At 43.8% G+C, this 14,844-nt stretch overlaps 1 protein-coding gene across 1 annotated transcript in view; it reads left to right on the top strand.

Annotated features, from left to right (window-relative positions):
• LOC126184066 (agrin-like) overlaps nucleotides 1-13,585 on the top strand; it is a 121,013-nt gene extending 107,428 nt beyond the window's left edge. Inside the window, exons 6-7 of the mRNA XM_049926427.1 lie at nucleotides 12,338-12,567; nucleotides 13,479-13,585. Of these exons, the coding sequence (XP_049782384.1) occupies nucleotides 12,338-12,567; nucleotides 13,479-13,585 (337 nt within the window). The remainder of the gene's footprint in view (nucleotides 1-12,337; nucleotides 12,568-13,478) is intronic.
• Nucleotides 13,586-14,844: the final 1,259 nt, after the last annotated feature.

Here is a 14,844-nt window from a genome sequence, read left to right as displayed (position 1 = left end):
AGCCCTCATTTTCATTACAGTTAGGATTTGGTACCAAAACAATCTAGGTTTCATCTGATACAATCTCTTTCATTCATCGTGGATGCTGAAGTAATAGGCAGCAATCTGAGTTGGATGGAAGAAATTACTTAAATCGTTCACCCAGTGGTAAGATTCAGGGTACGTCTCCGAAATCAAGCATGCTGATGGTATGAAGACTCACTGAAATCAATCCATACGCACTGTGGAAACGACGTTACGGCAAATGTAGCTAATGTGTCAGACTTCTAAACGTCTAAACATAAAAATATTACTGTACAATCAAATTTCTAAACCAAAATTAGATTTTGGATAATATATCAAATGTTTAAAACAAAAATGTTTGGATCTTTATCGAAAATTTAAAGCAAAACTAAACGTGTCAGTTCTTAATTGCAAAAATCAGAAATTTGGAACTACGTCGACTACAACGCCATCTACGAGCGGAAAAAATGACTTTAATAATGGCTAATAATGTCTGAAGGATAAACAAGAGAGCAATGATGTGGTTGGACACCTAATTTGATTGGAAAAGGGAAAACTACCACGAATAGGAATCTCAGAATCCATGTAGCACAGAAGGGGCATAGGAAGGCCACGAACAGGAAAGAAGGATGACATCAACAGCGAGACAAACGAAGTAGGACCGAGCGAGGTGACGCAGAGATCAGCACACGGGACTGGTATTCGGTAGGACGACGGTTCAAACCCGTATCTGGCCATCCTGATTTAGGTTTTCTGTGATTTCCCTAAATCTTTTCAGCCAAATGACGAGATGGTTCCTTTTAAAGGGCACGGCCGACATCCATCCCCATACTTCCCCATTCCGATGGGACCGATGACAACGCTGTTTGGTCCCCTCCCCCTAATCAACCAACCAACCAAGGCGATGAGTGTGATAAAAGGAGGAGCAGGTAGGATTGGTGAAGGAATGTAGAAAACACAAAGGTCTCCTAAGCCAGAGCGACAATGAAGTATAAATTAAGTACATATAAGTAAGCAGCGTACCCAAGACGCGCAAGTGCTTCTACACCCATAATTTATTCATCCATTATTAGAGAGTGAGGGCACATAGTGACACCACGAACATTACACGTAGTGTAAAACTCTTACGAAGCTTTTCTCATTGACAACACCCAATAAATGACGAAAGGAAACAAAGTTATCGCTCACTACACTTTCGCTGTTCGTGAGTAAAACTGCCGCATAAAGCATAACGCTTCAGTTTATTACTTCTTTACTACCAACGGCATTCACGATAAATTTTACACACGTTATTCACGTATGGCACAGAATATACTAGAAAAATTATATCGTTGGACACACATGGTTCAGGAGATACGGCATATAACCACTTGGATGTGTGAAATCTTCCGCATCATGTATCGCTTTCAGATTTATTACTTCGTTGATAGTAAACATATTCGAAACAAATTTCGCAGACAGTAACGATATATGCCACCGACTGTACCCACAACAATACAACATTGTACAACAGATAGCTTACGAGATATGATGTCAGATATTGAGATACGAGAAAAACTGCCGCATCATGCATGAATTCTTAATTTATTACTTCTTTACTGAAAATCTATTCGCTACTCATTTCACAGACACTATCCACATACGACGTTGAAATATCCACTGAAATATATCATTGTAAGACACACATTTCAGAAGATATAACGTCATAAATATTGAGCTGTATGAGAACGAAACTGGAGGGCAAATTTCACAGCAGATACATGAGAAATGCGTGTGCAAATACGTGTGACGTACTTTACGTATATGTGAAATATATTTGACATATGCTTGCACCGGCAAAGGCATGAATAAAAAGCTCATCATAAGTGTCTGGAAAGAATGCCATCAAATATGGTATACATATAGTTACGAGACTGTGGGGTTAAGAGAAAACAGCCTCCTATTGGCGAGGGGGTAAAATGAGGAGGGAGAAAGTGGAGGAATAGACAGACTGACGGAGAGGGGAAAGGAGGACATGGACGCAGACCGTGTGGAGGAGGAGATAAACAGAGAGAGGGCAAATGTATGGAAAGAGAGGAGAGGAGGAGATGGGCAAAGAAAGAAAAGAGAAGGAGCTCCACAGGGAAGGGAGAGGGGAAGAGATGGACAGAAAGAGGGGAGGAGGAAATGGAAAGGAAAGGGAAGAGGTGGAGATGGAGAGTGAGAGAGGAGAGGAGGAGTTGGGCAGAGAGAGGTAATGGTTGAGATGGAGAGACAGAGGAGGGAGAAGGAGATGAATAGCGAGAGTGGTAGCAGGAGATGGACTGGGAGAGAGGAAGGAGAAGATGGACAGAGAGAGGAAGGAGAGAAATAGGGACAAGGAAAGGTAGAGGTGGATATGAAATTACAGGAGGGTGGAGATGGATGGAGAGGGAGTGGGGATATGGATAGAGTGGAAGGAGATGATGGACAGATTTGGAAGGAGCAGACGGCATAGAGATGGGGGAAGATCAGATGGAGAGGGAGAGGAGTAGGAGGAAGGACAGAGAGAGCAACAGGAGGAGATGGACAGAGAGTAAGGGGTGGAGGAGATGGACAGAGATAGGATGTGGCGGAGAAAAGCAAGAGACAAAAAGAGAAAGAGAGAGAGAAAATTAGGCGATGGACTGAATGATAGGGAAGGAGGAGGTGAACTAGTAGAAAACTGGAATAAACAGAACCGAGGCAGTGTCGGGTACTCTGCTTTTCTATGCTATCTGATTAAAAATATCTGGATAGCTATTAGCGAACATTAATATATGATGCGGAGCGTCTACTCTTCGTCTTTATGTCGGCATGAGTTCTCCTGGGGACATTTTCAGTGATGTTCCCGAATGTCTGCGATGGAATGGCATCCCGTTCTGCCCCAAGAGCAAAAACTAGAGCAGATAGTTACGCTGAAAGTTGGGGTCTGGAGCGAAGCTGACGTTCTAACTCATCCCAAAGGTGTTCGATTGGGTTTGGTTTGGGACTCTGCACAAGCCAGTCCACTTCAGGAATGATATATTTCAAAAACCATTGTCTTCACAATGGTTCCTTTTATCAGTGTGTGTTGTCATGGTGATGCAAACAATCATCGTCTTCGAACTGTTCCTCAGTTGTACGCAGTAAACAATGCTGTAGAATGTCTACATATCGATTCGCATTAGCCTTTTCTTAAGCACAATAAGCGGAACGCACCCTGATCGTGAAAAACACGTTTTCATATCATAATACGAGGCGTGTTTTTTAAGTAAGAACTGTTTTGAAATTAAAAAAAGACGTGCTAAGAAATCTCAATAATTTTATTTTTACATGAAAGCCTGTATCTTAATCTACGCACTGATGCCATAACGGTCTGATTCTTCTTGTTTACGTTGTGTACTGAGTGATTAAGATAATCGTCCCGCCGACTGTGAAGTACGGGCTGTTATAAGACTTCATATGCTAAAGGCCTAAAAGCGATCGATATTCATCGTGAGATCTGTGCAGTTTACGGGGAAAACATTATGAGTGATTGAATGCTAAGAAAGTGGGTGAGAGCATTTAAAGATGGCCACACAAATGTGCATGATGAACAACGGAGTGGGCGTCCTGCGGACGTTAATGAAAGTTTGGTGCAGGAAGTGGACAATAAGGTGAGAGAAAGTAGACACTTTACGACTTCCTCCTCGCGGGATGACTTTCCTAATGTTTCTCGTAGTGTTTTGTATGGCATTGTGACCGAGCACTTGAATTATCGAAAATTGTGCGCACGATGGATGTGCGAAAATGTTGATGGATGTGCACAAAACCAAACGTTTAGCCTTTTCATTCACTTTCCTTGAGCGGTACCACAACGACGGTGATGATTTCTTAAGTCAAATTGTTACGGGCGACGAAACATGTGTAGACTACGTTACACCAGAATCAAAGCAAGAGTACATGGAAGTTGAGCAAGGGCATCGTTTTGCTGCAAGACAATGCCCGTCCGGATGTGGCGAATCAGACCAAAGATCTCATCACAACTTTTCGATGGGAAACTCTAGATCATCCTCCGTACAGCACCGATCTTGCGCGAAGTGACTACCATCTGTTCCTGCACTTGAAGACACACCTGGGCGGTCAGCGTCTTCAAAACGATGCCGAAGTCAAAGCAGTGCTGATGCAGTGGTTAACAAGTCAGGCAGCAGTCCTCTATGAGGAGCTTTAGAATTGTTAATCAGGTAACAACTGATTACTAGTCCACATGAGAAGCCACCGAGCTCTCCACATCTACCTGCTCTACTGCAACTGTTTCATTCTGACTGCATAGCGCTACCCCCCTCCTTTTATGCTGGCGGTTTCATCTTGTGGTTCCGCATTACAGATGTGTATTTGGATTTGGATATGTTTGATCACATCGGATATATACATACATATTTTGAAGAGCCATAACTTACGATCACTATCTACAGTGAGAGTCGCAGCCGCTTGCAGCGTTACAGGACACGTGACGCTGCTAGGAAAATATAAAAGCCTAGCAGAAACGACAGGGAATCATTCATTGGCGCAAATGTTAAAATTCAATGAGTTAACTGGCTTTGACTTAGGACAGTCCGTTATGATCCGATGGCTTCTAACAAATATATTTGAAACCTCGAAGCAGGTCGCTGTTCGAGTTGTAGAGTGTTTGGGTGACGGCTGGAGGAGGTTGGTTTAATGATAGCGGAAATCTTTATTCGCTACTAACAGTAATTTTTGACGACGTTAAGTGGGCACAGTATGGGGAGCGTCGAACCAATGGACCATGGTGCACGTTGTGTAAGAGAGGTGCAGCAGGCAGTGTTTGGCGTTTCTGCCACGTTGTGGGTCATGATTTATTATATCGTATCGCAATGCATAAGCTGGTGTAGCTAAGCAAGCCAGTAAGAAAGACAGATTACCTACTCCACAAGCGATAGACGGTCATGCCATATGGACTGGGGTGTGGGAAAGCGTTTGCCCGGTGCCGCAATTGCCGTCTGTACCTTTACTCAACTAAGCTTTTAGTAGGAAACACAACCGCGCCCAGTAAGGGAAGAAATTGAGAAAAAAAATTTAATATCCATTTTGAATGTGAAGGAACGCTGCGATAACACTCTAGCTACACAGAAGTTCTGGTTCGGGTAAATTTCAATTGCGCACACAAACGGCGTCTTTCTGCGTGTGTTGTTCTTGATATAGGTTTTTACACCTTTCCGTTATGTATTATTACATTAAGGTCAATATCTGTGACATTTAAGAAATAGTTCCTCCTATAATGACCTCAACGCACTAACGGAAATATGCAATTGCGCGTCGTATACAGTCCAGTAACACCAAAGATTAAATACCATAAATTGATCGAAATGAATCTGAAATTATTTTGTCTAGTCACGTGTGTAACGCATAATGCTTTAGAACTCTTCCTAAAAGAGATATAATCCAATTTTCTTACTAGTAAACTTTTAGAGTAGCCAAGAATCATTCCTACCCAAACACACATCAGACCGCTCTTTAACATAAATCACAGATCTTAAATGCACTCACTTGCCTATTTGAGCTTTTTGTAATATCACAATAAAGGTTGATATATTTTGCTACCTTCTTGCTTACGCGTACTACCATCCTCAGAAATCCAAAATATGTTGGAAGTGAATGAATTTTGACAGATACTGTCAGCGCTCTATTTTGTTTCTACAGCAACATCCGTCAATAATGTAAGCAACGTGTCTGTCTTTACGTTACGAAACTACGTTCATAAACTTTCAGCTTTAGAACAAAAATAAACCTGTCGTTCTTATTTTCTGAACTTTTAAACAGTAAGCTCTTGTATCCTTTTAAACAGAAACTCTTGCACTAATTACTTTATTATGATTTTATCCGTTAAATGAACTTGAAGAAAATTTTCTTAACTCGTAAATACTTTGGATTACCTATCTTCCGTTCATTTATCACTCAAGAATCTCTGATTTTGACAGCACTTTTCTATTGGTTAGTGTGCGACAGTTTAAGATCTCGCTTGTTCCTATCATAATGAATGATTTCTGTAAAATAGCAATTATTTAGTTAGTTTGGGCTAAATGAGAACGCGGCGACCAGGTTTTCACTTCTAAAGAAATTAACAATTTATTTCCTTCTCTTTACTATCTACTTACAGAGACAAACACCGACGAGTGGTCGAGAACAAACAAAACTCAGTCCCCACCCTAAGCGAAATGAAGTAATACAAAAGTAGGTCCAACTAAAGTCTTAGGTGCTACCACCAGTTTTTAACCCAATTTAAAACACAATTTGAAAAATTCTTAGCCATTTCAGGTGTTATCGATCCACGATCCCACTAACAAAACATCAATGAAAATGACAATCGTCACTATTAACTACAGGAATAACGGTTGCAGTGGAGCTTCTTGAAACGTTACTACCGCAACTCTGAGTAAGGTAAACTTTATCAAAATAAAAGAAGAAAACCATCAGTCTGTGTCTCACGCTAACAATCTTCAAATCTCTACAAAAATCGAGAACTCCACTCGACAATAAAATAAATCAATAAACAGAAAATCCTGTTCACATTTAACCTCAAATACTAAATCTATCTAGTACATTCATAGCCGTTACTCTATGCCTCAGAGAACGGCTTCGTCAACTTTTAGATTTTTTTTTCTTTTTTGCACTTTTCATTCCCATTCCTCAGAGGGAAGGGTGGGCTGTTTAGGGGCCTGCAATACGCTTTTCAGCTTTTGTGGATGTGGGATAAATTTTACTATTTTATTACATTCTATTTCTGGCGTCAGTGCATACATTTCATTATTGACAATTAGATCTCCAATTTTACTTATTCTAGATTAAAAGTGAAGAAAGAGAAAAAACCTGGTTTAGGATGACAAAAATGATTCAAATGGCTCTGAGAACTATGGGACTTAACATCTGAGGTCATCAGTCCCCTAGAACTTAGAACTACTTAAACCTAACTAACCTAAGGACATGACACACATCCATGCCCGAGGCAGGATTCGAATCTGCGACCGCAGCGGTCGCGCGGTTCCAGGCTGTAGCGCCTATAACCGCTCGCCCTCCACGGCCGGCATTTAGGATGACACATATAAATATATTAAAACAAACAGAGCATATTCCAAACTATAACTATGTATATTAGGAATAATAGTCATTTACAATTAATCACAGCACCCACTTTATAGGTATGCTACAAACACACCATAACCGGAACCATGACTCAAATAGCTTCAGTCCAATCACTTGAAGTCAAACAATACTTTTACGATTCAGGATTTATAGTCCTCAGAGAACTCTTAATCGCTCTACAAGTACAAACTTAAACCCCCATTCAGCTAATTGAAGAATAAGTCACTTCGATAATTCTTCAAAATAATTCGAGGGGTGCAATGAAATTTAATTATTTCCAGTCTTTGATGTCCAGCCCTATACTTGCTGCTGCAATCTTTCACCGAAATACAGACACTTTCAGTCATACTTCTAAAAATTCGGGAACTTCCCAACTGCACAATAAATCGATACAACCGTCCGATTAATTAATATCGATAGATAACCGCATTATCTCAAGTTAGCCAACAAACAGTAACTAAATATCCGGTCCTTGCGACCCTCTATACACAAACTTTGCTCCTCTTAATTGTCTCTCACTGCTCCTCGATAGTAAGTAACTTTCCTCGGGCATAGAACCATAGCTGAACCATTTCGTTGACAAAAATACGGCGTCACCACTATTCCTTAGCAACCATCAACGAGCAACATATAGTCGTCGGTCGATCTTATAGCGGCCAATTTGTGGACGATGGTCTCAGGGTCCTACGCTCTGCTGCTGTCTCTGTGCTAACAGAGGATCTCTCCCGTCCCGCCGGCCGCGGTGGCCGAGCGGTTCTGGGCGCTTCAGTGCGGAACCGCGCGACAACTACGGTCGCAGGTTCGAATCCTGCCTTGGGCATGGATGTGTGTCATGTCCTTAGGTTCGTTAGGTTTAAGTAGTTCTAAGTTCTAGGGGACTGATGACCTCCGATGTTAACTCCCATAGTGCTCAGAGCCATTTGACTGTACTTGGAAGGTCAGGAGCCCACAACACGAAGGCAGAATTCTTTTTCTAATATTTGGACCGTACATCTTCCGGCCATCTTCAGATTGAGTCGACAGACTGAGGCTGCAGCATTCGAACTGTTATTTTAAACACGCAGACTACGTCACTGTGTGTGCAGTCACAGATTCCGTGTATCGGAAGCAATGAGTATGCATAAATAGAACCTGTGGCTGCCAGGTCGATCCATGTTGCGATGTACTGTAGTAACGTCTTGGTGAGTTGATTAATGAATTCCATGATTTATCCAGACTGGAACCGCTATCCATATTACTTAAGTTCATAGTCAAACGAATTTCATCTTCTTCTTACACAGCCGAGTCCCAAAAAGATGAAATCAGTTCTAGAATTTCGACATTTCCATACCACATTGAGTGACCGGTGCTCTCATAATTGATGATTTCCTCTTCCTTTCCGGTGCGAACTGGACCCGACTCGGGCCATCGAGTACCAGGCAACGTAAATTGTGGGAGCAGCCAGGCGTCGTTATAGTGACAATCTTGGGACAGTTGGCCAGTAATGAGATGACAAAGTCTTTTAAGGTTTTTCCTTCTGGATAGAGACGTACTGATCATCCAACAATCGGAACTTCTGATTCCGATCAGATTGGTACTAAACGACACTCAAGGGAACTATGAGCTATGAGCTGTTACAGCCGCTTTCGAATGCTTCTAGGTGCAGTTCCGCCAACCCAAAGAATTTGCACCCCAGGTCACGAGGCGACTGGATGTCGGCGGATTTTGAAGGTAGTCGGTTGATATGGCTGATACAGAAAAGCTGGAAAAGTGAAGGCGGTTTTGTGACAGGTACCGAACAACGTAGAGGGTAATCATCCACACCACGCAGTTATTGAGGGTTGTGAGTAACGTAGTTAATAATACTCGTGACCTTCGTACTCTATATACCATCACATACAAGAGGCAAGGGTCACGGTAAACAAAGACTAGGGCGTAGATTGAGTCCATGTTAATGTCATTGACATCCATCTGACCAGAGCAAGGCTTCTTCCGGCTCTCGCAGATGGTATCACTGATGCACGCCTGTGGCAACCAAGCGGCAGCAAACACTCAGCCTCGCTACCATGGGAAACAGACACCAGAATTCTTACCCCTTTGACATCTACTCGAAGGATACCGAAAGCTGCGTAAAGAGTTGCTGTCACCCTATAATTGGTAGCAACATTATAGGATATGTCATCATCCTTGTATTACCATATGAGCTATGTTAACTTCACCCACAATGGAACTCGGTTACCGGTTTGGCATCTAGTGTACTTGCAGAACTATATCACTATACGACACAGAGCACAGGATATACGGTGTCATAAACATTGAACTGCGTGGGCCAACGGCATTGCCGCAGTGGTAACACCGGTTCCCCTCAGATCACCGAAGGTAAGCGCTGTCGGGCTGGGCTAGCACTTGGATGGGTGCCCATCCGGTCTGCAGAGCGCTGTTGGCAAGCGGGCCTTGTGAGGCAAACTGAGGAGCTACTTGATTGAGAAGTAGCGGCTCCGGTCTCGGAAACTGACATACGGCCGGAAGAGCGGTGTGCTGATCACATGCCCCTCCATATACGCATCCAGTGACGCCTGTGGGCTGAGGATGACACGGAGGCCGGTCGGTACCGTTGGGCCTTGATGGGCTGTTCACGAGGAGTTAAGTTAAACATTGAACTGCGGGAAAACAAAACTGCACGGTGGAATTCTCTGCAGATACAAGTGAATCATATGTAGTAATACGTATGAAATATATGTGAAATAAATGTGAAGAGCATACGTGTGCAAAGTAACTAGTAAAAATCTCCCCCTAAACCTCTAGATGGAGCTCAACGAAATTTGGTACACATATAACCTAGCATCGGGAATGAAATACTGTGGGGATAAGAACTTGAAATCTTCTATTCGAATGGGGGCGATAACATGGTGAGAGAAGGGGGGAGGAGGAGAGAAGACTGGACAGACTGAAAGGGATGAAGGAGGAGATGAACAAAGAGAGGAGAGATAAGGAGATGAACAGTGAAAGGAAAGAGGAGGAGATGGATAGAGAGGGGGAGGAATATATGGATCGAGAGAAGGAGTGCTGGAGAAGGACAGAGAGGCGGTGCAGGAAATGGGCAGAGAAGGGTAAGAGGAGGAGATGGACAGAAGAGGGAGGAGGAGGTGTAAAACATTGTGAGATAGGAAGACAAGGACGAGAAGAGGGGAGGGAGTAGGCAGACAGAGAGAGGGGATGGAGGAGACAGACAGAGAGAGGGTGAGGAGGAGGTGGACAATGAGATGGGGAGGATCAGTGGCAGATGGTCAGAGATGAGGGGGGAGGAGATGAACAGAGAGAGCGGGAGAAGACGGACAGAAAGGTAGGAGGAGGAGGAGGTGGGAGACAGAGAGAGGGTGACATGAACTATTAGGAGACGGGAATCATTACCAAGTAAGCTAATGTACTATATACACCCTGTAGTACTATTCTTTGGGACGTGTTTAGACTATTTCTTCTGCTAAATAAAACATTCTGCATAAGTTATGTGTGTATACAATATTCTGTACTAGTCTTCCTGTGAGAAACTTGTATAAAAGTTTAAGCTTCCATTTCGTGCTCATTGTGTGTTAGATAATTGTAAGAAAATATTCTGAGCCTTCATTTTTAATACTGAAAGTCGATATCCGTGATGCAGCAAATGCAGCATTTGTTTTTAGAATTTTATTGTATTAGATCAGTGTTAGGCCACATTTCGATCTTCAGTGGCATTTGCAGTATACAAGTAATAATGTTAAAGTACACATAGTACATACGTGAGTAAAACAGTCCTATCGTATAGGCATCCATGCTGCATTCACCTTGTTCCAAAGACGTGATCGTGCATTGTTTTGCTGAAAAATGGCGTCTGAGGTGGTGTGCAGAAAGCGGTTGTAGGATGTCATTCACATAGGTCACAGTGGTCACAGTACCCTGGACACCCACCAGTTGTGATTTGTGGTTTTACTCAATAGCACCCCACACCATAAGGCCTTCAGTTTGCTCTGTAGGTCTTGTGTGAATGCAGTCAGTGTGATGCCACTAACCCTGCTGTCTGCAGCGAACCAAAATTTGGCCATTATTTTCAAACAAACTGAACCTGAATTAGTCCGAAAACGCTATCTGATGCCATTCCTGCCCCCAGTGATGTCGTTCCATACGCCATTGCCGTCTAGCATGTTTCTGCACATTCGTTAAAGATAGGCGGAGAAGCGGATGACGCATACGTAACCCATGCCGTAATAAATGGCGATGGACTATCACAACTGATGATGTACGATGTATTACACTGTCCCACTGTTGCACCAGAGCCGAGGATGACGCAAATCTCTCGTGCAATGCCATTCGGATGAGGTGTCGATCTTCTAGGGGAGGGGGGAGGGGGGGGGACTGGGGGATGTGACTTGACCCATCTCGTCGTGTTCTGTGGTCTTCCGTAAACCATTCTGTACACACCCGTTGTACTGCTCAAATATTTCGTCCCACACGAACAACAATTTCGCGGATGGATTCATCACATTCCCTCATGCCAATAATGCGCCCTCTTTCGGTCTCACTGAATGGACGGTATGCTTACGGCTGCGAGGCACCCTGCACGTCGGCTCAAGTTGCACCGTTCCATTGACTTCGGTTTATAGCGACATCGAGAGCCGCAGGCATATTTACCTGTAGCTGGTGTTGCACCGCTATTTCCATGTTTACCTTCAACTCACGGGCCGACATGATTCAAATGCCAATCATTTCTGAACATACTATTGTACATATACTGTGAATATGATCGTCATATCTCTAGTCGTTGAAGGTGTTCCGTTTTATCTGCCCGTAACTGTATAAGGTGTACTATTATTTGCCGTAATAGTCAAAAGTTTGAAATCTCATGTATACCAGAAAATGTAGTTACAATAGCTGAATTCTATGTATATGGTGTCGGCTTTCAGTTAGCAAAATGAGGTTTATAAGTTTCATGTACGCTGCATGGCAACGATGTAGTAAAAGATAAATCGCATTCGGTATGGATAGGTTCTTATATCTCAATAAAATATATGTGATAGGTTCTATGGAATTTTATATCTGGAACTTCTTTCATTGCCTCAGGTAACAATTCATATCATTATGCAGAATAGCCTTTCTATCAGTATCATTGTCGATGTTATTTTCCTCAACGACAATATTGTTCCTCATTTCAGAAATTCAGTTTGTGTAGTACTTGGAGTGACATATTGACTGTGGCTGACAGGGTGTCGGAAAATGTGGGAGCAGCACGTGGCTTGGTTGGCTGTGTGCAGCAGCTGAGGCTCAACCAGGAGGAGGTGCGGCTGCACGAGGGCGAGCCGCTGGTAGTTCGCGCGGTGGGTGTACAGGAGTGCGGCGCCAACCCGTGCGCACGCTTACCCTGCCACAACGGCGGCTCCTGTGCGTCTACCGCGGCACACAGCTTCCGCTGTCACTGCCCTCCCGAGTTCACAGGTGAGTCACATCTCACGACTACTTCCTTCTCTTTGTCATCTCCACGATTTATTCCTCTTGTAAATAGCACACCTATGTTGATTACCTCCAGTTTAATTAGCTGCTAGAGCTGAAAGTAATCTCACCGGACAAAATGAGGATCCCACATTTAAAGGAAGATTCTGGACGCTTGGTTATGGTGTAGATCTTGTAGGACTGCTACTAGATGGTCATACAATCATTCACCACTGACACAATTCATGTCAATGGATTGGTGTGTAACGGAATAGATCGCAGTCCGTGCTGAATGCCTTAGACAAGAGAGGGGCGTACAGAGCACTGACTACCGCTGATCATTACCCTGTATCTTCCGCAACATGCGCATAAGCCGTCCTCCTTCCACGCGTCGACCACTTTGGGATCCTGACCAACCTTCAGGAGGCTTTTGCATTTCGGCCCACTAAAGTGAGGCAGCTGACAGACCACAGTCACCGACTTCTGTACCCGACATTTCCACGTTGCACAGAAACGTAACCCCTTACTCGTTATCAGCCCCAGGCAGCTGCATTTAAACACCTGCGTTCCTGCCTGCCACCATCGAGTGCCAGAGCACCGGTGTGAGGTCCAGTCTGTGCAGGTCAGTGCTATACCGGCGATGCTGCTGTCATTACCGTCGCTGAGCGTCAAACCATTGTCAATCACCTAACCACCTGAGCGCTTCGGTAGCTCCACAATTTCTGCCTCTAAGGGTCCATACTTTTGCTAAGGTTCCCAATGGGGACGCCTTCACTCTGTGTCATTGGGGGGCAAGACACAGCGAGCTACACTCCCGGTAACAACAGTTATGCCAGGTAGGCCAGCTACGGGTCAGGTAGTTAGAGAATCCATCGATACTCACTAGCCACACTGATGGTGTACTGGCACTGTTACAGCCTACAAGACTCAGCCAGAAGTCAACGTACCAAGGGACGGCATGTCGACGTATTTGCCACGGTCGTCATCAGCACTATCTGCATCGAAGTCTAATGAATTTAAATAAACAGTGATAAAGGGTTTCCTGTATGCATGATCTCAGTTCTCTGATGTAGCTGCACCCAACTTTTGTTGAGTATCACCACTTATACGTAGCCATTCTCCACCCCGCTATAACAGGATTCGGAAGATCTACTGACGATGAAGATGGCTGACAACCTGAAGACAACAGCCAGTCCCTCTTCAGAGGGATGATTGCTTTCCCTATTGTTTCTTCTTTTGGATATTCTGTGTACTTGTGGTAGTAGTAAGTAAGCATTAAGTCTAAACAAGTTCCTGGTCAGGAAGCGATTCAGCATCTTCTACATCAGGTAGCTTAGCTGGAGGCAAAATCAAGACAACTAACGCAGGAAGGGAGGTAGCGATCACATTCTAGGTGCTCATCTTCCATACTAACTCTGCTTTGTTGGTCACTTCATTTTCCAGGATACGAAGAAAGGTGTCCTTGAAGTTTCTGAAAATTTGGATAGTGCTATCAGTTTGGGAAATTGTAAAAATGGTTATATATGACATTAGCTAGAAAAAGTTAGCAGAGATGCTAGGCTTCATGTAATGTGCCACGAGATATCAGCGGCTGCACCGCGCGGGATTAGCCGAGCGGTCTGGGGCGCTGCAGTCATGGACTGTGCGGCTGGTCCCGGCGGAGGTTCGAGTCCTCCCTCGGGCATGGGTGTGTGTGTTTGTCCTTAGGATAATCTCACCCTTGCTTTTGTGTCTGTCAGAATTTCTTTTATGAGTTTTTGTGTAGTTCCATCAAGTCCTCCGTTCTTCAGGATCCAGACAAGAGTCTGTCTGTCGATCGAGTCATATGCCTTTGTGAAGTCCACGAAGGTTATTACTGTCTTTTTGTTTTTTAAGGCCCTATGTTCTATCGGGTCATCTGTACACTGCCCATACATTCGGCGCTCACTAGAGTTCTGGTTGAAATTAGCCCCTTTACCATACTCTGCTCTCCACACAGGAATTGCTACACTACCAATCACAGCCACCGTCACACATCGGGTGAATAGTATTACCAGTTTGTGGGGGCTCACTCTGTTCCACTTCCATCATTCCTATCAGTACTGCACGGTCATCACAATGTACAAGGATGGGTCAGAGGTCGACGTACCAAGAAACACCGTGGCGGTGTATATGCTGTGCTCGGCAACAACACTAGCTGCAACGAAATCGAATAAATGTAAACAAACAGCATTAAGGGGTTTCTTGCATCCACAAGCGGCCTTCTCTGCTGTTCCCGCAGCCATATTCAGTGGATAATCACCA

Source organism: Schistocerca cancellata, chromosome 4 (genome assembly GCF_023864275.1).
Source record: "Schistocerca cancellata isolate TAMUIC-IGC-003103 chromosome 4, iqSchCanc2.1, whole genome shotgun sequence".
Lineage (NCBI taxonomy): Eukaryota > Metazoa > Arthropoda > Insecta > Orthoptera > Acrididae > Schistocerca > Schistocerca cancellata.
The sequence above is the reverse complement of the archived record's forward strand: the minus strand, read 5'-3'. Positions and strand labels throughout refer to the sequence as shown.